General features: G+C 50.9%; 4 protein-coding genes, 2 non-coding genes and 1 pseudogene across 7 annotated transcripts; 1 reads left to right on the forward strand and 6 right to left on the reverse strand.

Annotated features, from left to right (window-relative positions):
- The first annotated feature begins 1,079 nt into the window (after positions 1–1,079).
- SOX15 (SRY-box transcription factor 15) lies at positions 1,080–3,075 on the forward strand. Its single transcript, XM_004605198.3, has 2 exons — positions 1,080–1,863; positions 2,869–3,075. Exons 1-2 carry the CDS (start codon positions 1,307–1,309, stop codon positions 3,032–3,034), a joined length of 723 nt encoding a protein of 240 aa, XP_004605255.2. The 5' UTR covers positions 1,080–1,306; the 3' UTR covers positions 3,035–3,075.
- A 144-nt stretch (positions 3,076–3,219) lies between these two features.
- On the reverse strand, positions 3,220–6,779 carry MPDU1 (mannose-P-dolichol utilization defect 1). The gene is made up of 7 exons (XM_004604862.3): positions 6,624–6,779; positions 5,241–5,306; positions 4,820–4,952; positions 4,481–4,566; positions 4,245–4,363; positions 4,004–4,114; positions 3,220–3,871 (listed from the first exon to the last, which is right to left on the reverse strand). Exons 1-7 carry the CDS (start codon positions 6,724–6,726, stop codon positions 3,746–3,748), a joined length of 744 nt encoding a protein of 247 aa, XP_004604919.1. The 5' UTR covers positions 6,727–6,779; the 3' UTR covers positions 3,220–3,745.
- A 2,334-nt stretch (positions 6,780–9,113) lies between these two features.
- CD68 (CD68 molecule) lies at positions 9,114–12,605 on the reverse strand. 2 transcript variants are annotated; one of them, XM_055130106.1, is made up of 6 exons: positions 11,505–12,605; positions 10,866–11,384; positions 10,375–10,494; positions 10,197–10,269; positions 9,727–9,897; positions 9,114–9,473 (listed from the first exon to the last, which is right to left on the reverse strand). In XM_055130106.1, the coding sequence occupies exons 2-6, from the start codon at positions 11,328–11,330 to the stop codon at positions 9,340–9,342; spliced, it is 963 nt and encodes a 320-aa protein (XP_054986081.1). In that variant the 5' UTR covers positions 11,331–11,384; positions 11,505–12,605; the 3' UTR covers positions 9,114–9,339. The 2 variants fall into 2 exon arrangements, with proteins under 2 accessions (XP_054986081.1, XP_054986080.1); XM_055130105.1 differs by having other exon boundaries at positions 10,866–11,389.
- Positions 12,606–13,574: 969 nt separating this feature from the next.
- EIF4A1 (eukaryotic translation initiation factor 4A1) lies at positions 13,575–19,597 on the reverse strand. Its single transcript, XM_004604863.2, has 11 exons — positions 19,491–19,597; positions 18,177–18,225; positions 17,704–17,836; positions 17,275–17,414; positions 16,107–16,275; positions 15,685–15,794; positions 15,201–15,344; positions 14,978–15,115; positions 14,780–14,869; positions 14,457–14,536; positions 13,575–14,251 (listed from the first exon to the last, which is right to left on the reverse strand). Exons 1-11 carry the CDS (start codon positions 19,511–19,513, stop codon positions 14,107–14,109), a joined length of 1,221 nt encoding a protein of 406 aa, XP_004604920.1. The 5' UTR covers positions 19,514–19,597; the 3' UTR covers positions 13,575–14,106.
- Positions 14,600–14,742, reverse strand: LOC129403979 (small nucleolar RNA SNORA67). Its single transcript, XR_008629597.1, has one exon. It is a non-coding gene; the product is annotated as a small nucleolar RNA SNORA67 (small nucleolar RNA).
- Positions 15,868–16,008, reverse strand: LOC129404113 (small nucleolar RNA SNORD10). The gene has a single exon (XR_008629702.1). It is a non-coding gene; the product is annotated as a small nucleolar RNA SNORD10 (small nucleolar RNA).
- On the reverse strand, positions 16,886–17,025 carry LOC129404047 (small nucleolar RNA SNORA48; annotated as a pseudogene).
- Positions 19,598–19,839: the final 242 nt, after the last annotated feature.

A 19,839-nucleotide genomic window follows, 5' to 3' on the forward strand; every position in this document is an offset into this window, starting at 1 on the left:
CTTTTGGGAACTCCTGTATTCCATTTCCCCAGGCCTAAGTACCCAGCAGCTCCTGAAGACCATGGCTTTTACCCTGCCCCAGAATGGCTTGAATAGGCTGGGCCACTCCTACATCCTGAGTCACTAGGTGGCTAGGTGGGACTGAGCTAGGTAGGGCTGCTCCAGGCTGCTGGGTGCAGAGCCAAAACTGGCTGCTTAATCCGGATTATTTGAGGCCTGAAGCTTGGGTTGGGCTCTGAGTAGAGCTGGGGAGCAGAGTTCCCCTCTGTGGCTTCTGGGACCCAGGTCTGAGGTCTAGGTCTCATTGCTCACTCCTGGTTTTCTGGGTCCAGGCTCGTCCCCTAGTTCAGGGAATTGTCTTAAATTTAAGGTTTAGAGCCACATGCAAACTCCGCTGTACCTGCGTACTGTCGCTCTAGCCCCAAATTTTCTCACCTGGAGAGGTTGAATCACCACTCTAGCACCTGCTGGGATGACTCAGGAAAAAAAAAAAAGACCTACCTCTGTCTGCTTGACTTTGTTGCCCGAGGGACAAATCAGGGGCTTGAGGGGCATTAGGCACAAGAAAAGGATTTTGAGTGGGGGGGCGGGGGAACTCCCAAATTCCTGGTAGCACAACTATGACCCTGAGGGCTTTTGATGCCCCTGTGCTCAGTCCCTTGGTGCAAAAGAGTTGACTTGTAAATTGCCAGTGCTTAAGAGACAGGATTTAATCAGGGTGGGAAGCCTGAAATCTGGGTCTTGGCAGGGGGAGGGGAGAGGAAGGGGTGTGGTGCCCTGAGGGGTCTTGGGGGCTGGGAAGAATGGGACACCTGGGTTTGCCTAAGGAGGGGGATGTTGGCGCCCTTAAGGAGGCGCAGTCTCCTGGGAGATAGTGGGGAGGAGTTAGTCATTAAAAGCAGTTCTGGGTTTGGTTCACCCGCCAGCCACAGACACTGAGACCAGGTGAGCGGGCTTTGGCTGCTGAGCAGTGGGACTCCAGGGACTGATTTACCGCCACCATCGAATCAGGTAGGGCGAGCAGGGCTGTGTGATCCTGCAGAAACAAGAAGAGCCCAACTATCCTGTGCCGGTACCAGACAGGATTCTGCACTGCAGGCTTCAAAGTGTTGGACTGGTAGGATCGAGGGCTTCGATATTACGGACTCTGAACTGGGGACAGTAGATCCTTTTGAAGGACATAGGTTTCTCTCAAACAGCTTCAGAGGAAGAAGACAAGCTCCATTTAGACACCAGGTTTGGGGTTCAACATTTTACTTGGAGGGGAGGGCGTGTAGGTTGCCCTCTTAGAACTTCCTTTCCCTCCATGGCGCTATCCAGATCTTTGCCGGACCAAGCCTGGAGCCTGGTACCTCGCGATCCTATGGCCCCTACCTCCTCCTCTTCCTCCTCCTCCTCCTCCTCTTCCTCCAACTCCCAGGATGGGGAGAATTCTGGGAGTCCAGTAGTCTCAGGGGGGCTCCCCTTGGAAAAAGTTAAGCGGCCCATGAATGCGTTCATGGTGTGGAGCTCTGCTCAACGCCGCCAGATGGCGCAGCAGAACCCAAAGATGCACAACTCCGAGATCTCCAAGCGCCTGGGTGCGCAGTGGAAGCTGCTGGGGGAGGACGAGAAGCGGCCCTTTGTGGAAGAGGCAAAGCGACTCCGGGCCCTGCACCTCCGTGACTACCCTGACTACAAGTACCGGCCTCGGCGCAAGACCAAGAGTTCAAACACTGGGCCGCCCCACCTTGGCCAAGGAAGTGCTGGGGTGGCTGGTGGCAGGCGAATCTGGGGGTCTGGCTACCCAACAACCCAGGGAAGCAGAGGCTTTGGGTACCAGCCCCCCAACTATACAACAACCTACCTGCCTAGCGGTTACGGGTGAGTGCCTGGGGAGCGGGAGAATTAATACCCTGTCTGGGGGAGGGGGTAACACTAGACTGGGTGGAAACTTTTTTGGGGGGAAGGGTGCCTCCAAGCCGTGCTCAGGAGGATCAGGGAGGCCCCACCCGGGTGATTGGCTAACTGGACTTTCAGTTCCAAAAGGGCTGAGGGGCCAAAGATAGTACTGCGGGTAGGGCTCTTGCCTTGTACGCTGCTGATCCAGGTTCAGCCCTCAGCACCCCATATGGTCCCGAGTACTGCCTGGAGTGATCCCTGAGCACAGAGCCAGAAGTAAGCCCCGAAAATAAACAGGTTTTGCCCAGAAACACCCCCTTCCCCCTCAAAAGGGCAAGGACCCAAGGATGTTCCAGTCTTTGAGCCCCATAGTGCTAAGTATTCCCAGGCCACATCCTGCGATTTTGGGGAAACCTGTAATACTGGGAATTTAATCTGGGACTTGCTAGGGAGTTGCTTGGTACCTACTCTGTCTAGTTGGGAGGGGCTTGAAGTACCCCTAGTTAGATGCCACCCTAGCATGGGGTCTTCACTGAGGTCTGGGAGTACCACTCCCTGTATTCTGTGATGACCAAGCGTTTTCCGAATTGCTTCTCAGTCTACGCACAGCCCCCAAGATGTGACCACGTTTGGTTATCTGGATTTCCTGTTCCCCCCCTGGCCCCCTGATGACCCAGCTTCCTCTCCTAGCCCCTAGGGCAAGGAGAGGCTAAATTCAACTCTGCCCCTTCTTGGCCTGCTGCCCCAGAGGAAGAAAACAGGCAGGTAGCACGCAAACTCTTGAGCGTGCCCAAACATGGCCATGCTGTTCTTAAGCCTGGCCATGCTGTTCTTAAGCCATCCTAGGTCTGGGAGCCGGGATGGTGAGGTGGGAGACATTCTGCTTCCTCTGCCCAGAACTTCAGACCAGCCCCCCGATACAAGCTGAGACCCCTGCTACACCACCAGACCAGGAAGGGCCCTCTAATTCTGCGTCTTTCTTTGCAGTTCTCGCTGTAAGCCAGAGGCTCCTTCGCTGTGCTCCTTCTCTCCGAGTAACCCCAGGCTCCCGGAGGAGCTGCTTCCCCCTTACAGTACCTACCTGACCCCAACCTCTCCCACTCCTTACAATTCTCCACTCTCAGGGGCTCCCGTGCCCCTAACCCACCTTTAACCTTCACGGACATGGACCACGGAGGAAAGAAAGGCTCTCGCCTTTTTCACCCAGAAACATACTTCCTCTCCCAGCTCTCAAGCCTTTCTGTAGACCTGTGTTGCACCCAAGTTCAGAGGAAGCCTGTGGGTAGGCCCAGGGAAACACTTTTGTAGTCTGAACAGTTTTGTACTTATTAAACCATGTACTAATAAACCATGTCTTTATTGCCCGCCACCTCGCCTCCCCAGCAGGAATCAGCTCCCCTTCTCTGCCTGGGCCTGCCACAGCAGGAGCCTCCTCGCCCCACCCCGGGGCTCTGTGAGTCAGTCTCCGTTTCCTTCTCCACCCCACCCCCAGCCCCCCACCTAAGGGTCCAGGAGACAGTCCCAGCCAGGTTGGGCAGAAGGACTTACAGAAAAGCCCACAGTCTTTGAGGGTCAGAGGGAAGGTGGAAGATTAACAAAGTACCTGCCAGTAGGTGGAACTGCAACTAACACGGTCTTAGGCAAATGATTAAATAAGTTATGAGCATATGACAGAACACCAAAATGTTACTTGGAAATCTCCCATCTTTTCTATGATTCGGCCTCACCAATAGTGTTTCCACCAAAAATCCTGGTTCAAGAAATTGTGATTACAGAAGTATGAAAAATTATTAGAAGTCACATGGCAGACTGGTCTGAATGTGGATGAACGAACTCCCACAGCCAATTCTGCGGCTGCTCAACCCTACTGTTGCTTTTTCTTCTTCTGGGGAACTTTTACATTCCAGTAGTAAAGGAGCTGGGTAGCAATGAGACCGTTGCAAAGGGAAGAGACCACAAAAGTTCCAGCCATAAGGGGGTCTCCAGTTTCCTGGGTGCAAGAGAGACAGAAGTATAGGGTCACTGGCACAGCCAGAAAGGTTCCAAAGGCGACAACTTAGTTTTCAGCCGAGAAGTCAGCTAAGGTTCTAGTGCCCTCTACAGGAAAGCGGGTGTTGCTCACCTGAATGGAGGTAAAGATTCGGGCGAGGGAGCCCCCAAAGAGCAGAAACACGGTAATGGCTGAGAGCTGGCCCGTGTGTCCGTTGCGGTAGTTGGTCACTGCCTGGAGCAGCTACGAAAGGAATCAAACCCCTTCACCTGTCATCTGAAATCGTCCCATTTCCCTTAATCCAATATTCGTTACCTTGGGGTTCCAATTCTTCCCTGCCTCCCAATATCCTTTCCCAATGCCCAGTACCCACCCTCCCCACCACCACGGCTGGAACGTTGGAGGCTTGGAGCAGGGTGACGACAGCCAGGGGTGTCAGTGGCGAAAGCAGCACCAGCAGGACCAGGGCATAGCAGGAGAGGAAAGCAGCACCTGAGGGCCGGGGAGACAAGAAATCCATCAGCCTCGGGAGTGCTCCGAGTCTCCAGAGCTGAGTTCCCAGCACGGCCCCCAAGAATCACAGGCAGCTCTTGGGAAAATCCCCAGCACCTTTCACAGTCTGTCCTCTGTAGTGCAGGACCAGGAAGCCGAGGATGACTGTCTGGAGCATCAGGAACAAGGCTTCACCCCAAGAGCTGCAAAGCAAAGGTTGGGAGAGAAAAGCGCAGGTTCGGGAGGCAAAGAAAGCCCCAAACCCATCCACTGGCTGCAGAATTGCGTTGATTACCTTTTTTATCCCCCCACCTGCCTCCTGGTTTCTTACCTTTATTTTGCTACTAGCAGTTCATACCTGTGAAAGCGTACCTTCACTCTACACTTTTAACTCCCTCACTCTGATCCCCAAGAGTTGTATGTACGCCGGGGAACCTAAAGGGCTGTCCCCCTCACCTGAAGGGGAAGTTGTTAGTAACGCTGTAGGCCATGGTCCCGGTCAATGCTACTAGTTCCAGCATTATAGATTGAAGACTCAGCCCTTCGCCACTCTTGGCGCCCAGCACTTTAAACACCTGAGGGAGTTTTACTGGAAAAAGGATGAAAAGGGAAGGATTGAGGGACTTGGAAGCTACAATGTGGAATGGGTAGCATGTTAACTCTGGTCATTAAGGTACCCATTCAATTTGTAGCATCTTAGCACTCCACCCCCAAAGAGCAGCAAAGGGGCCACAGAGATTGTATAGGAGTAAGGGCACTTGCTGTGTATGAGGGTAACCCAGCTGCATCCCCGGTATTACTTTCGGTTCCCTGAGGACTCCTGGGGTGTGGTCCCCAAACACCCAAGCAAAAACAGCAAGGAGGAAATCATACATACCCAGAAGTGACCCAGCCACAATGCCAAGCCCAAGGCCTTTGCTGAGGAGAATCTTGAGGCAGGGGACTGAGAAGGGAAAGAAGAATAAGTAGGGTCCTCTGTGAACCAGATCAAGGCGACTAGGAGGCAGCCCTGGGTTGGGAATCACAGTGACCTTTGGAAGACTGCTAGGCCTACACATTGCAGCCTTGGTTTGCTTGGGGGTAACTTCAAAATCTCCTCAGTAGCTCCCTCCCCAATCTCTTGGTCCTGATTTCCAAGGCTCTCCATTGATTTTTGCCAGGTCTCAAAAATGTCCAGTGTAGAGGGGTGGAGGAGCATCTTGGCTGAACAAAACATGCTATTCCGGGGCTGGAGCGATAGCACAGCGGGTAGGGCGTTTGCCTTGCACGCGGCCAACCCGGGTTCAAATCCCAGCATCCCATATGGTCCCCTGAGCATGGCCAGGGGTAATTCCTGAGTGCAAAGCCAGGAGTAACCCCTGTGCATCGCCAGGTGTGACCCAAAAAGCAAAAAAAAAAAAAAAAAAAAAAAAACATGCTATTCCAGGACCTACTCAGATCTGTGTCCTTTCACTGAGTCAGTGTCCAAGGCTTCTAATCTTTAACTCCCCTTCGACACACTTGGGCAACTCACCTCACGTGTCCTCCCTCTCCAAGAGTGGGCCTAGTCCTTATCACTCCCTCCTGATCCCTGTGGCGCTGACCCCTAGTCAGGGGGTTCGATAATGGTCATCGATATCTTTTGTAGTTTTGAAGCTACAACCCCCCCCATCCCCCCCAAAGAGCTTGGCCGAGAGGGAGTTATTTCCCCACCGGGGCCTGAATGTAGCTAAATCGTGTTCCAGGAGCGCAGGGAGATGCCATGGGCTGGAAGAAAAGGAGTAGGAAGATTTGCCAGGGAGTCTACCGTTGCCGTAACGGGTTAGTAGGGAAAGACAGACAGGCAGGCGCCCAGTAACTCCGCTAGGAGCAATGTGGAGGCCGGAGGGAAAGCCACAGGGCGGGCAGAACCCACTGGGGTGCCGCTGAAAATCCGGTTTATCTCAAACACAGAATCAAATTTGCTCCTGAACGTAGGGCTATTATAAAATCAAAGTGGGACGACTTTGAACAGATTTTTAGCTTTGTAAATCTCGGGTCTTGGCGTCTTTCATTGCAGCAGCTCACGAACCTCACCACCGCCTCCCTCCCCCGCGGAACTCCCCTCCTTGCTCAAATATGGCGTTCTTCCTCCCTCGAGCCCCAGGTGCTTCCGCCACTCTTCGGAAGTGACTTCCGCTCAACGCGGCGTGGCGGCAGTCCGCTGGCTCTCAGCTACAAGGTAGCCTGAGGCCGCTCGTACAGAATTTTCAGCGGGGGGGCGGGGCTGAATAAATCTCACCGTGAAGCAAGTCCCACTGGACGAAAATCTGGTCGTAACATCTTTCGGGTAAAAGAGTCGGCACCAGCAACTGTCTGAAAGGCCCGTCTGCCTCGGCCGCCATGTTGCAAAAGTGACTTCCGCCAGTCTCTTCAGCGCGCCATTGAGCGGCGGCGCGCATGCGCACTCCAGGAGCTCGCCTCTGACCTTTTCCCGCGATCAGGTCGCCCCGCCCCCATTCCCCTTCTTGCCCCGCCCCGTCTTTGCCCCGTGGTCTGTCCCGGGACCACGATTCCGGACGCGCTGGCGGCTGCTCGAATTCTGGCTCGTGCCGGATCCTAACGCCTGCGCAATTCTATCTTTGAGCCTTTGTTTACGCTTCCAGTTCGGAAGGAAGATTTTATCTTCCTCCCTGGTCGCGTTCCTTCGGCTCGACGCCATCTTGCTTTCTCCCAGACAATTATTCATTGTTTGTAGTTGAGGGTTCTAGAAGGAGTGTGAATCGCCAAAATGGACAGGTGGGGCCAGCGGTGTAGCTTTCCAGTAAAGCATTTGCCTACATGTGCAAGGCCCTGGGTTCAGTCCCCAGCGCCGCAGGAAAGAAAGAACAGAGAAAGAACGAGGAACAGAAGGAAGAATGGGCCATCAGTGTGGCTCAGCGGCATACTTTCATGTATGAGACCCTGGATTTGTTTTGTTTTTGAGCCATATATGGTGGGGCTTAGGATCACTTCTAGCAGTGCTCAGGGTACCATATATGTGAATTCCCCTGGAATCATACCGGGGTCAGCTGCATGCAAGGCAAGCATTATTACCTATCCAGACGCGAGGCCCAGGGGTTGATCCCCATTCCATAGCGGGTCCCTGCGGAGAATCCATTCAAAATAGAGACTTGGATGGGGGTGCTGTAACTATTCTAGCACAGAGGAAAATAGGCTGGTGGGAATTGGACAGTGCACCAAGCATTCATCCATGAACTGTGACTACTACTTCTTCCGCTTCTGTTGTGCCCAGACCTTGGAGGACTGTTGTCAGCATGTAGGGCCTGGGGCAGGGAAGAAGATGTTCGAAGGAGAGCCCAGTTTGGGGAATTTTCCCAGACCAGGCCTGGTCAGTCTTGCAAAGTAGGGTGGCATCCTTACAGAGGACATCTGCAGGTTCCCTCCCATCCAGGGGCCAGCATCCTCTTCTTTATTGTGTGGTAAGACCTTGGAAAGGCCCTGCAGCTCTTCTTCAGAAAGGCACATTGGACTTCCCAGCCTTCCACATCTGAGTAGAGGTTATCTGGCACCTGCTGCCTGTACTCCACCGTTAGGCCTTCTTTGCTGACTCCTGTACCAGTGCTCAAGGTCATGTGAAATGTTCACCAGATGGTAGTCTGAGGGCTGCTGCCAAGGCAAGTGGGTCTCTCCTGGGAGCTGGTTTTTTTTTTTTTTTTTACTTTTTGTGTCACACCCTGTGGCACACAGGGGTTACTCCTGGCTCTGCACTCAGGAACTATTCCTGGCGGTGCTCAGGGGACCATATGCAATGCTGGCAATTGAACTCGGGTCAGATGCGTGCAAGGCAAACGCCCTACCCGCTGTGCTGTCACTCCAGCCCTTCCAGGGAGCTTTTTTCTGAAGTCTGTTAGGCTCCTCTAACTAGAAGGGCACTATACTGACTCCCAGAGGTTGGGTAAAGTGAAGGTCAGGACTTTATATATCGAAACTGGGGACATTAGGTTTGGCCAAGCCATGGCCTCGGCTAGAAAATGATGTGCTCAGGTGCACACATGGTGATTGTTCTGGAAGTCAGGAACCTTTTCTTCCATGTTCACTGAAATACTTCGCAAATTTGCAAATGACAGCAGCATTCCAGGATCAGCCAGCTCCTGACAGTGGGCAGGGTAGGACATTTTTGTCGCTAAGGAGCCACTGGAAAAGCCTTTGGAAAGGAAATGACATCCACACGCATTGCTGCTCTATGTGTTTCACCTCTAGTTACAGATGAAGTCTGTGGGAGGGAAGGAACCACTGGGTAGGGACAGGGACTCACAACCAGAGGTCCTAGAAGAAGAAGTTAGTGAGCAGAGACCATTCAAGGCTATCTGTCTATTTGGGGGGGATGAACCAAAGAGGACACTTGCTTACACTCAACTTGATATTTTCCATCCCTTCTTACCAGGAGTTTCTGGCTCCCTTAAAATCATAGAGGGACTAGAATGATAGTGCAGCAGGTGGGGGCGCTTGTCTTGCATGCAGCCAAACTGGGTTCAATCCCTGGCAACCCATCTGTTCCCACAAGCATGATCCCTGAATGCAAAGCCAAGAGTAAACCCTGAGCATCACCAGGTATTGCACCAAAAAAATTTATTTTTTTAAATATTTATTTATTTATTTATTTATTTTGGTTTTTGGGTCACACATGGCGATGCACAGGGGTTACCCCTGGCTCTGCACTCAGGAATTACTCCTGGCATGCACCAAAAAAATTTAAAAAATAAGAAATTAACCATAGAATGCACCAAAAGACATGAAACAAACTTTATTCCCAGCAGGAAGGACATGAAAAAACAGGGACAAAGATTTTAATAGGTTTTACTACTCTTCAGTGGGAAGCGGCAGTCTGTCATAATTAATAAAAAATCTTTCTCTACATCCCTCTTTCTCTTTGCTCTTCAAGACGGAGAGAAGGAAGATAACTGATCAGGTGAGTGGTGAGGGACCCCTCTTGCCCCAGGTGTTGGGGCAAGTGCTCAGAGGGGCTGGTAGGTGGATTGGCGTCTCTGGACGATGCAGAAGGTCACAAGCACCAGGGTCAGGAGACCAAGGAGGATCAGGCCAATGATGAGAGGCAGCAGGATGGAGTGGTCACTTGGACAAGAGAAACCTGGCAAATAGGGCAAATTTGGTACCTGGGATAAAAGTGGGGTGAGGAGGAAGGGTATGGGGGTGTAGGAAAGTAAATTCGTAAGGAGCTCATCAAGATTACACAGAATAATTAAAAGGGGAGGAGGGGCAGAGTTCATTCAAAGAGTGGTGGACAGTTGCCCAACTTGAGAAGGAAGAAACTGTCGGTGGAGGAATGGGTAGCAGCCTCCAGTGCAGTATGAGAGTCTCAGGAGGAAGGGAAATGGTCTTACTTGGCCCAAAGTCTCCTGTGTGGGGCAGCTGAGCAGCTTGCATCTTCAGGTAAAGCAAGTCAAGGTGGAAAGTTCTTGCAAGAGTGATGCTCGCATTTCTACAACTGAAACTCTGGCCCAGAGGGGTTTGGAGTTCTTGAAGGGATGAATTTTGGACCGAGAATGTCCACTCTAAAAGAAGAAGGGAGGGGCCGGGGACATAGTATAGTGGGTAAGGCACTCAGCTGGCATATGGCCGACCTGGGTTCAATCCCCGACACCCCACATGATCCCCCAGCACCTCCAGGAGTAATTTCTGAGTGAAGAGTCAGGAGTAATCCTTGAGCATAGCTGGGTATGGCCTAGTGCACCCTTCCCCAATAAATAAGTAGAATAAGGAAGCATGGAATCCATGCACTTACCCTGCAGCTTAGTTTACTCCCTTCAGAGGCCAGACTTGAGAAAGGGAAGGGTATAGAAAAGTTACTTACGTGCTGCATATGGGAAGGACACGTTGTACTCCACAGCCATATAGTTCACATAGACCGTGTTCTTCGGTAGTTCCTGAGGAGAAGGGCAGAAGGAAAGAGTGACATTCATGTCCACCAGGAACAGAACATGGAATAGGGACAGGGCAGACAAGGAGTGAAAGGAAACAAGTGAAGTTACCTGCTGGATTTGAAAGCTGAGCTTCCCATAGGGGAATGAGAGAAGTAACTGGGGGTGGGCACCCTCACAGCTTCCCTGAGCCTTGGTTTTGTTGGGGTTCAGTACAGAGATGCCCCAGGTCTGCGGAAGTTAAACATGAGATGGTCACAAGACAACATAGCTGGGTTCTCCCAAGTTCCCTGTTCCAGGGCTGGAGCGATAGCACAGTGGGTAGGGCGTTTGCTTTATACGCGGCCGACCCGGGTTCGATTCCCAGCATCCCATATGGTCCCCCGAGCACTTCCAGGAGTAATTCCTGAGTGCATGAGCCAGGAGTAACCCTTGTGCATTGCTGGGTGTGACCCAAAAAGCAAAAACAAGAAAACAAAAAAAAACACCAAGTTCCCTGTTTCCTTCACCCCCGCCCTTTATCTGTCTCTTCTACCTCTTCCTCCTTTCTGAGCGGGACTCGCTTCCCTCCCCTCGTTTCTCCCATGGTCTTCGCTTTTTACCTCTCCTCCACCCTGGGTTGGGTACAGAACTCGCATTTGTATCTGGGCTTGGAGCCGGGCACAGGGCTGGGAGCCATTGGTCCACACGTAGTCTCCGACAGCCTCCTTGGTGCTCGGGCTCGGAGAGGGCGGAGGGGGTCCTGGGTGGGGGGAACTGGTAGAAGGTCCTGGGTTGGTGGTAGTGCTGTTGCCTGTTGTTGGGTGAACTGTGGTATTTCTGTGACTGGTGGTAGTAGGATGGTGAGTGGTTGTCCTGGGTTCTTGGCTAGTAGTGCCTGTGGTGGTAGTTCTGTGGCTCTTGGTAGTACCGTGGCTCCCAGTAGTACTGTGGCTCTTGGTAGTACCGTGGCTCCCAGTAGTAGTGTGGCTCTTGGTAGTACCGTGGCTCCCAGTAGTAGTGTGGCTCTTGGTAGTACCGTGGCTGGTTGTTCCAAGGCTTGCTGGACTTTCTGTCGCAGGTGTCATAGTGAATGATGGAAGCAGAGTGGCTGATTTCTTATGAGGACAGTCATCTATCTCCTGGGCTTTTCAGCAGAGAAAGAAAACTGGTTAGGTTTAGGGAGAATCAGGCTCCTTCCTAGAACTCCCCTCCCTTTCGCCCTCCCACCTCCACTCCCACCCCACCCGCTTTCTCCTTACCTGTTAGTAACCCTAGAAAAGCCAAGAAAAGCACAGTTAACCTCATGGCAGAACAGTCTGAACCTCAGTTGTAAGCACTGCTTAATAAATCAATCCTCTCCCCCTGCCTGCTTTTGGAGAAGGAGGAAACGAAAGTCTTCTTGACTTCCTATAATTGAGACAATCCCAACCCCCAACCTGACTCAGACACATCATATCTTGCCACCAATCTCTTAGTAATCCCGTATTTGTCATTCAAGATGATTGACCCTGGAGCCAGTGAAATAGTACAGGGAAATAGACAGCGCTTGGCCCATTCTAGCTCCAGTTCCACACACATGAATGTCAGTAGTGACATCTAAGCATAACCAGAAATTCCAAGCATCACCAGGTGTGGCCCAAACCCCCAAGAAAAGACAAAAAAACAGGGGACAGTAGTACAGCAGATAGGGCACTTACCTTGCATGCAGCCGACCAGGTTCTATCCCTGGCATCCAACGGTTCCCCCTACGATAACACTGTCATCCCGTTGTTCGAGTTGCTCGAGCGGGCACCAGTAACGTCTCCATTGAGACTTGTTACTGTTTTTGGTATATCAAATACACCATGGGCAGCTTGCCAGGCTCTACCGTGAGGGCGGGATACTCTCAGTAGCATGCCTGGCTCTCTGAGAGGGACAGAAGAATCGAACCCAGGTCGGCCGCATGCAAGGCAAACCCTACCTGCTGTGCTATCGCTCCAGTTCAAGCACAGCCAGGAATCCCTGAGCATCACAGGTGAGGCCCGCAGACAAAATAAAAACAAAGATTGACACTGGCTTCACAGTGAGAATTCTAAGAGTCAATAATGATCAGGGCCATGGCACAGCAGCTAAGGTGCTTGATTTGCATTCAGCTAATCCAGATTCAATTCCCACCACCCATCTGGCCTCTGAGCACTGTTAGGAGTCACCCGTAAGAACAGAACCAGGGATAATCACAGGAGCCTGAATCACCCCCAAAACCAAACAAAAAATATTGGGCCAGAAATAATAAAGGGTTCTAATCCCAGCATCCCATATGGTCCCCTGAGCACTGCCAGGAGTAATTCCTGAGTGTAGAACCAGGAGTAACCCCTGTGCATCGCCGGGTGTGACCCAGAAAGCAAAAAAAAAAAAAAAAAGAAAGAAATAATAAAGGGATTAGCAAGGGTTTAGGCACCACACCATCAGGAATAACCCCAGAAGGAAAGCATATAACACTGCAGGGTGTGACCCCAAAACTTGCAATGATTATTACAAGAGGCTGAGATAGTTCAGTGGCCCAGCACTTTGCAAGTTGGAGGGAGGCCCAGTTTGATCCCAGAACAGCCAGGAGTGATCTCACAGCCTGTGCAGCTCCTGAGCACAGTAAGACGTATCCTCCCTATCTCCCCCCCACACACACCCGCAGTTGGTCCTTGGGAACTTTTGCTAGAAATTTTGCTCCAAAGTTAGAGTATAATTGGGGATGGAGTGATAGCACAGCAGGTAGGGTGTTTGCCTTGCATGTGGCTGACCTGGGTTTGATTCCCAGCATCCTGTGTGGTGCCCTGTGCACCGCCAGGGGTGATTCCTGAGTGCAGAGCCAGGAGTAACCCTTGTGCATCAGGAGGTGTGACCCCAAAAAGCAAAAAAAAAAAAAAAGAGTATGATTACATAGCCATAGGCCATTAAAGGTGATCTTGAGAAATACTAGGTAAATGCTAACAGATCATTCTTGCCCCCCCATGCCCATCACTTCCTGAGTCTTGAAGGTAACTTATGATGGTGCTCAAAAACAAGCCCTTTCAGTATTACACAACCATGTATTTACCAGTTAACTTCTCAGGGGGGAAAGGTGACCCTATTAGGGTATACTTTAGCTCTGCACTCACTCTTGGTGGAGCTTGGGAAATCACCTGGGGTACTGGGGATCCAACTAGGATTGACCATGTACCAGGAAAGAACCACACCCCCTGCACTATTGCTCCACCCATTTTAGGTGGCAACATGCCATTAGTAGCTGAAGAGGGAACAAAGATCTGTCCAGTGGCAGGTGGGAGAGGGCAGGAAAGAAATGAAAAGCCCAAACAGGCAGTTTCCAAGTCATTTTATTCAGAATTTTGTGTCTGTTTCCTGGATCAATAAATACTATACAAAACAATGTAAAAATGGCTACCATTTTCTCTCCCCTGCTCCCCCCACACCTGAGGACAATCCTCTGGGCCACCTAGCTCAGGGGTTCTCCCTTCAGATTTGGTCCGGCAAATGAGGTTGCGTCGATTATAGAAGATTATAGCCCCTTGTTCGTTTCAGAGGAATTTGGCTAGGGTGGGGAGCCTCTGGGGGTTGGAGGTTGACTAGGTTAGGGACACGTATTAGTGTTTTTGGAGGAGACGGCGCCTGGGGCAAGAGCCTACCCCAAAGAAAAGGGTTTCTAAAATGTTCACGGTTCCTTCTTTTGCCTCAAAAAGTGACATTTATTCAAAGGAAGAAAAAAAAAAGACAAAAAAAAAAAAAAAAGACAAGATGTCCATCCCTTGGCTCCCTCCCCTCCCCCCTCCTGCTCTTCTCAGGTCCTCCCAGGACAGAGCCCTGGCGAGAGCTCAGAGCAGGACAGCCCTCTCAGATGAGGTCGGCAACATTGAGAGGCATCTCCTCAATGGAGGTATTGTAGAAGGTCTCGATATCTCGAAGAGTTCTCTTGTCTTCTTCTGTCACCATGTTGATAGCCACACCCTTACGCCCAAATCGTCCACCACGACCAATTCTGGAAAACAAGAATAGAAAATGGGGAAATCACGGCCAGATCCTACAGAGGTTAAGATGCTTGCCTTATGTGTACCTGATCCAGATTTGGTTTTCTGCCCTAAATAAGGTTGTGTGCTCCTCTCCACCCAAACAGGAACAGGAAAAGTTTTGGCCTGGGACTATTTGGGCCCAATTACCAGGTAAGTAGATGAGATCTCACTTACCTGTGAATATAGTTTTCCCTGTTAGTGGGAAGGTCATAGTTGATGACTAAAGAAACCTGTTGTACATCGATGCCTCTGGCCTATGGTGAAAGAGAGAAGACACCAGTATGTTAAAAGGATAATCTAACAAAAGACTTCCATAGGCATGTAGGCAGCCAAAGGCAGGTAGAGGAAATAAACATCCCCTCTCCCACAAAGACCTGAGGCTTGCCAGATTTTATTCCAAGTTGCTACGTTCCTAAGGAGGAGCACAAACAAGCCCCTAGGAGAGGGAATCACCTTGGATTCCCCCTTAAAATTCTCCCCACTTTCCCTCCACTCACCAGCAGGTCAGTGGTAATCAATACTCTACTGGAACCAGAGCGGAATTCCCTCATGATTACATCTCGTTCCTTTTGGTCCATATCTCCATGCTAGAAGAGGAAACAGATTTAGTTAAAGCCGGGTAGGGTAGTTAAGTCAGTGTTAAGCTGAGTTCTATCCCCAACTCTGTGGGAATCAAAGGGAGTGGGCAAACTCACCATGGCAGACACGGTGAAATCTCGGGCATGCATCTTCTCGGTGAGCCAATCAACCTTCCTTCGGGTGTTGATGAAAATGACTGCTTGGGTGATGGTCAAGGTTTCATATAAGTCACACAGTGTGTCCAGCTTCCACTCCTGGATGTAGGGTTGGGGAAGAAAAATCAGTTGGGCTATACCCAACATTTAACTACCAAGGCCCGCCTCCTGCACCAGGCCCCACCTCTCGCTCCACATTGATGTAGAACTGGCGAATACCCTCCAAAGTCAACTCTTCTTTCTTGACCAGAATTCGAATAGGGTCCCTCATGAACTTCTTGGTCACCTCAAGGACATCAGAAGGCATTGTAGCAGACAGCAAAACCACCTGGAGAGAAAAATCAAGGTGAGAGGTATTTCCTGGTATAGACTTTCCCATATCACACCTAAAGCAAAATGCATAATGCATGGACCTAGGGTAAAATTCCACCAGAATCCTCCCAAACAGTGGGACAGGAGTTGTACACACTTGACTCTGATGCGTACTATGGGAATCATTGTGTAGGTGGGCACAACGGATCAAATTTGCAGCCACATGCATCTTAAGCCAGGTCCTTTTGCTAGAGTCCCACAATTCCAGATTTTGGGTTCCCAAGAACATGGACATCCCACTATTAATACAAATAAACCATAATTCACTGTAGGGATCATCGAAATAGCTTCCTCACCTGGGTGTTGCTATTAAGCTTTTGAAATATATCATAAATCTGATCCTTGAATCCTCGACTCAACATTTCATCAGCTTCATCCAGCACAAACATCTTGATGTATTTGGGAGCTATAGGGGAAAAAAATTAGTGATCAGAAAAATGTAGGAAATGCAGTCAACAAGGTAGAACACCAAGTTTTCTGCTCTCAGAATACAAAGACTGATCCTCTGCCTGAAGACCCCTTGCAAGGTTAGACACTAACCCTAGGAAGTAGAACACTACCCGGGCAGAGACCTCAGGGATTTCAGGCTCAGATGACACGCATGGGATTCATCACAGAGCAAGATTAACTAGCATCATTGTGATAGGGTGGTCAAATAGAATGACTGGTAAAGTATAGAAAAGGGAGAAGATGCAGATGAGAAAATTGAGATACTCACACAGGTATCTCCGGTTAAGCATGTCAAACACACGGCCTGGGGTACCCACAATGATGTGGGGCGCTTCCATCTGCAGCTTCTGCACCTCAGCACGCACGTTGGTACCCCCAATGCAGGCGTGGCAGGAGGCACCCATGTAATCTCCTAATGCCATGACCACCTTTTGTATCTGAATCCAGAGGAAAAGAAATGCTCTTCTATCAGCTGGTACTGTATCAAGTCCATTTTTTATGCTATACACTCTTTTATATACACTTTACAACTCTGATACCACCATTATTCTCTTGGTGATAGCCACCAAACCCAGGGCAACTCACATATGCAAGGAAAGTCTCCAGTCATAGCCCCAGCTACATTAAAAAAAAAAAATCACTAAGAATCACTTTTAGTGATTTTAGAGATCCAGGTCAAGCATCCAAGCTATTTTTAGATTACACTTCCTGTAAGTGGCAGACTTAAGACTGGAATGCAGTTAAGACTCCTGATCTTCATACTAATTCCACAGTGACAGCATCCGAAATATTTTAATAGACACACACTTAACTTTCCCCAAGCTATGCATGACCATTTATTTGGTATAACAACCAGCTTCATGTAGATGACCTAAGCCTGTCCTGTTCTTGCCAAAGACCTTTAGTAGGTAGAACGCACACTTTTCAGAAAGAGACCACCTTCAGAAAACATTTAAAAAGCACACCCACTGAGGCATACTCTATTAGAGACATCTGATTTTACCTTTTCTCCTTTAACGAAACAAAATATAATTCAGTGTTAGAAATTTATGTGCCCCAAGCATGAAACAGCTCTGGCCACCAACACAGGCATCAAGCTAGGATGAACAAAGGACAACTGCTTTGCCCCTGACAGATATAAGAGCAACACCACCAATGAGATGTCTCTTTGCCCATTGCCAGGGGGTTTAGGCATCTACTATTAAAAAAAAAAAAGAGAAAGTTGTTCAAGCAGCCAGGTTCCCACCCAGCTTTCTATCTGACACAAGTCAGAAATGGGTTGTGGAAACTATGTGTTCTGTTGGGGAAGACAACTTGTAATAATAATTAACCTAGAAATCTACAGATTTTAAAGTCATCAATTGATTTTGCCCTTTCTGGAGCATACCCCTCATAATGTGGTAATCTGTGCCATCAGTCCTTTGGGAGCCACTCACCTGCTGCGCCAACTCTCTAGTTGGTGCCAGCACCAAGGCCTGGGTGGCTTTTAAATCCAGTTCAATTTGCTGCAGAATTGATATGGCAAAAGTGGCCGTTTTCCCAGTCCCAGATTGGGCTTGAGCGATCACATCATAACCTAAGCAAATTGGGAGAAATTCGGTATGATAAAGAGCATATATTTTGGGATCAGAGTACATTCAAGGTAGCTAACAGGTTATAGTTAACAAGATTTTCATTTTGCCACAACACAGATGACACTGAAAACAGATCCAGAAGGCTCAAATTACATGAAGATAGGGAAAATGAAGTGGGACAAACAAGGAATTGTTTTGTCCCTGGCTAGGAGATGTATACCACTGACCAAATGCCTATCAACAGGCACAGTCCAAAAATAAGCCCCAGGGTTGATGGCTGATTGACCTCACCCTTGATACAAGGAAGAATGGCTCGCTGCTGGATGGCAGAGGGTTTCTCAAAACCGTAGGCGTAGATGCCACGGAGGAGGGATTCAGAGAGGTTCATGTCATCAAAGCTGTCAACAATTTCGTTCCAATTACTCTGTAAGGGTGCAAAGAAATTTCAAGAGATAAAGCTGATTCCAGACCAAAGCAAATATACCGAAAGTCGAGTTCATTCTCCCTCCAGGTCAGCTGTTTATCTGTCACTCTAAGGGGCCAAGCACCAATGCCTAGGTGATTTTTAGCAGTTCAAGTTGCTGCAGAATTAATACGGGAAAAGTTACTCAGGAGTGAATCTTGTAGAAAGGGTAATAAGTTTCAGTTTGCTTTGCAACTCAGCTCAAATTTCTGTTAACTCAAAGCAATAAATTAACATTCTAGAAACCTGGAAATAGTGCCCTTCCCAAAAAGTAATGGCAATAGGATTGGTCGAATCTCACCTCGATGACACCTTCGGGCTCCATCCCATCGGGGCCATTGTCTCTGGATCTGTTGATTTAAGGTATCAGCACGCTATTAGAAATATAAGCCCAATCCATCCTTCCAGCACCCAGCCTTGGCTGCCAATCTCCCCCACTCCCACCTCTACCAAAACACCTGGACACGCCGCTGCTCGCTATCGGCAGCAACTCAATCCAGCCACCGCAAACGAGCTCTCCTAGAAGATCCGAAGGCCGGCAGAGTGCTGCCAGCCCGAGTACAATCCCTACCACTGGGCCCACGTGTCCCGGCCTGCTGGCCGCTGCAAGCCAGAGCACATGCACCTCCCACCGCGGCCCGAAATCGCCGGAAGTCCCGCCCTTCACCTCCCAGATCCGAGGGTAGGACATCCCCTTCCCCCCACGTCATTCCGCCACTGCCCTCCCCCACCCCCCTAGCCGATCTCCCCCCCTCGCAGAGCCCGGATGTGGGAGGCCGCGGGCGGTGGCGGCCTCGCGCACAATGAGCCCCAGCCGCAATAGCAAAGGGGGAGATTGCACAACACTTAGAAGAGAAGCGGACTGGGGGAGGGGAAAAAAATCTCCGGCCGCCATGTGCTCACTCCCTCGACCACCCAGCGGCGCCCCCACCTCATCGAACAATCCACATCCCGCCCACCCCATCGCGAAATGGCGTCGCCCTCCAGTATCTCAGGCCGCTCACCCCCGACAGAAAGTGGACCAGCCCATCCGCAGTTTATCAATTGCCCGGCTTGTGCGGCAAAATGGACCCGCCCGCCCGGCGGGCTCTGCTCAGGGTTAGCCTGTATCCTGGCCGTCAAGAAAACCGGCCGGTTTCTCCTCCCTCAACTGGACCTAAGGACCTAAGCACCCTGTCCCCCCCGCGGCGAATGGTAGCGCCAGAATCCTCCGGAATCCCGAGCGCGCGCCGAGCCCCTCTTCCGGCAGTGAGGCAACCAGACCTGCCGGCTCCGGGCCCCCTGTTAGGGGCCCCCTAAGCTTTCCTTCCCACGCGGGACTGCGACTTCATCTTGCCATTCAGCCTGGGCCTCACAGACCGCATCGGGGCCTACTAACGAACTTCCACGCAAGGCCCCGAGATTGGGCTCCCCTTGGCCTCTGCCCAGGCGCTGGTACTAGCGTCATAGATCTACCCGCTCCCTTTCCCAGTTCGGTTCTCCCGTCTTGGTTTTTTGGTCACCGCCTGTAGGCCTGAAGTGGGGGCTTCGGCTGCCCCCACCCCCACCCAAGCGGGGCTCGCGGATGGGAGCGGCAGAGTCGGTAGCTACTACCTCTTGCAAATGCTTTTCTTACCGGGAATCCTGACTCGCAGACATGATCCTTCGAAACTAGGGCGGAGTGCCCGCCTATCGACAACTTATAGAGGGCCCGACCCCGCCCCAGCCATCGCATTGGCTTGGGCGCCTCGGCCCCGCCTGCCGACGCGCTGCAACTAGACGTGACGTTGGCTCGTAGGAACTCCAGCACGCCGTAACCACTGGACAACACTAACGCCTATCACAGCGAAGACCCGCCCCGTATCCTCATTGGCTACAGGGCCCGCCTTTCTCGCCGGCACGGAAGTGACATACAAGAGTCAGGCCTCGACGCCTGGCAGCCATCTTGGGGCTCTGTACCCCACACGTGCGGAGGCGCTGGAGCC

The sequence above is a fragment of the Sorex araneus genome, chromosome 3, assembly GCF_027595985.1.
Source record: "Sorex araneus isolate mSorAra2 chromosome 3, mSorAra2.pri, whole genome shotgun sequence".
Lineage (NCBI taxonomy): Eukaryota > Metazoa > Chordata > Mammalia > Eulipotyphla > Soricidae > Sorex > Sorex araneus.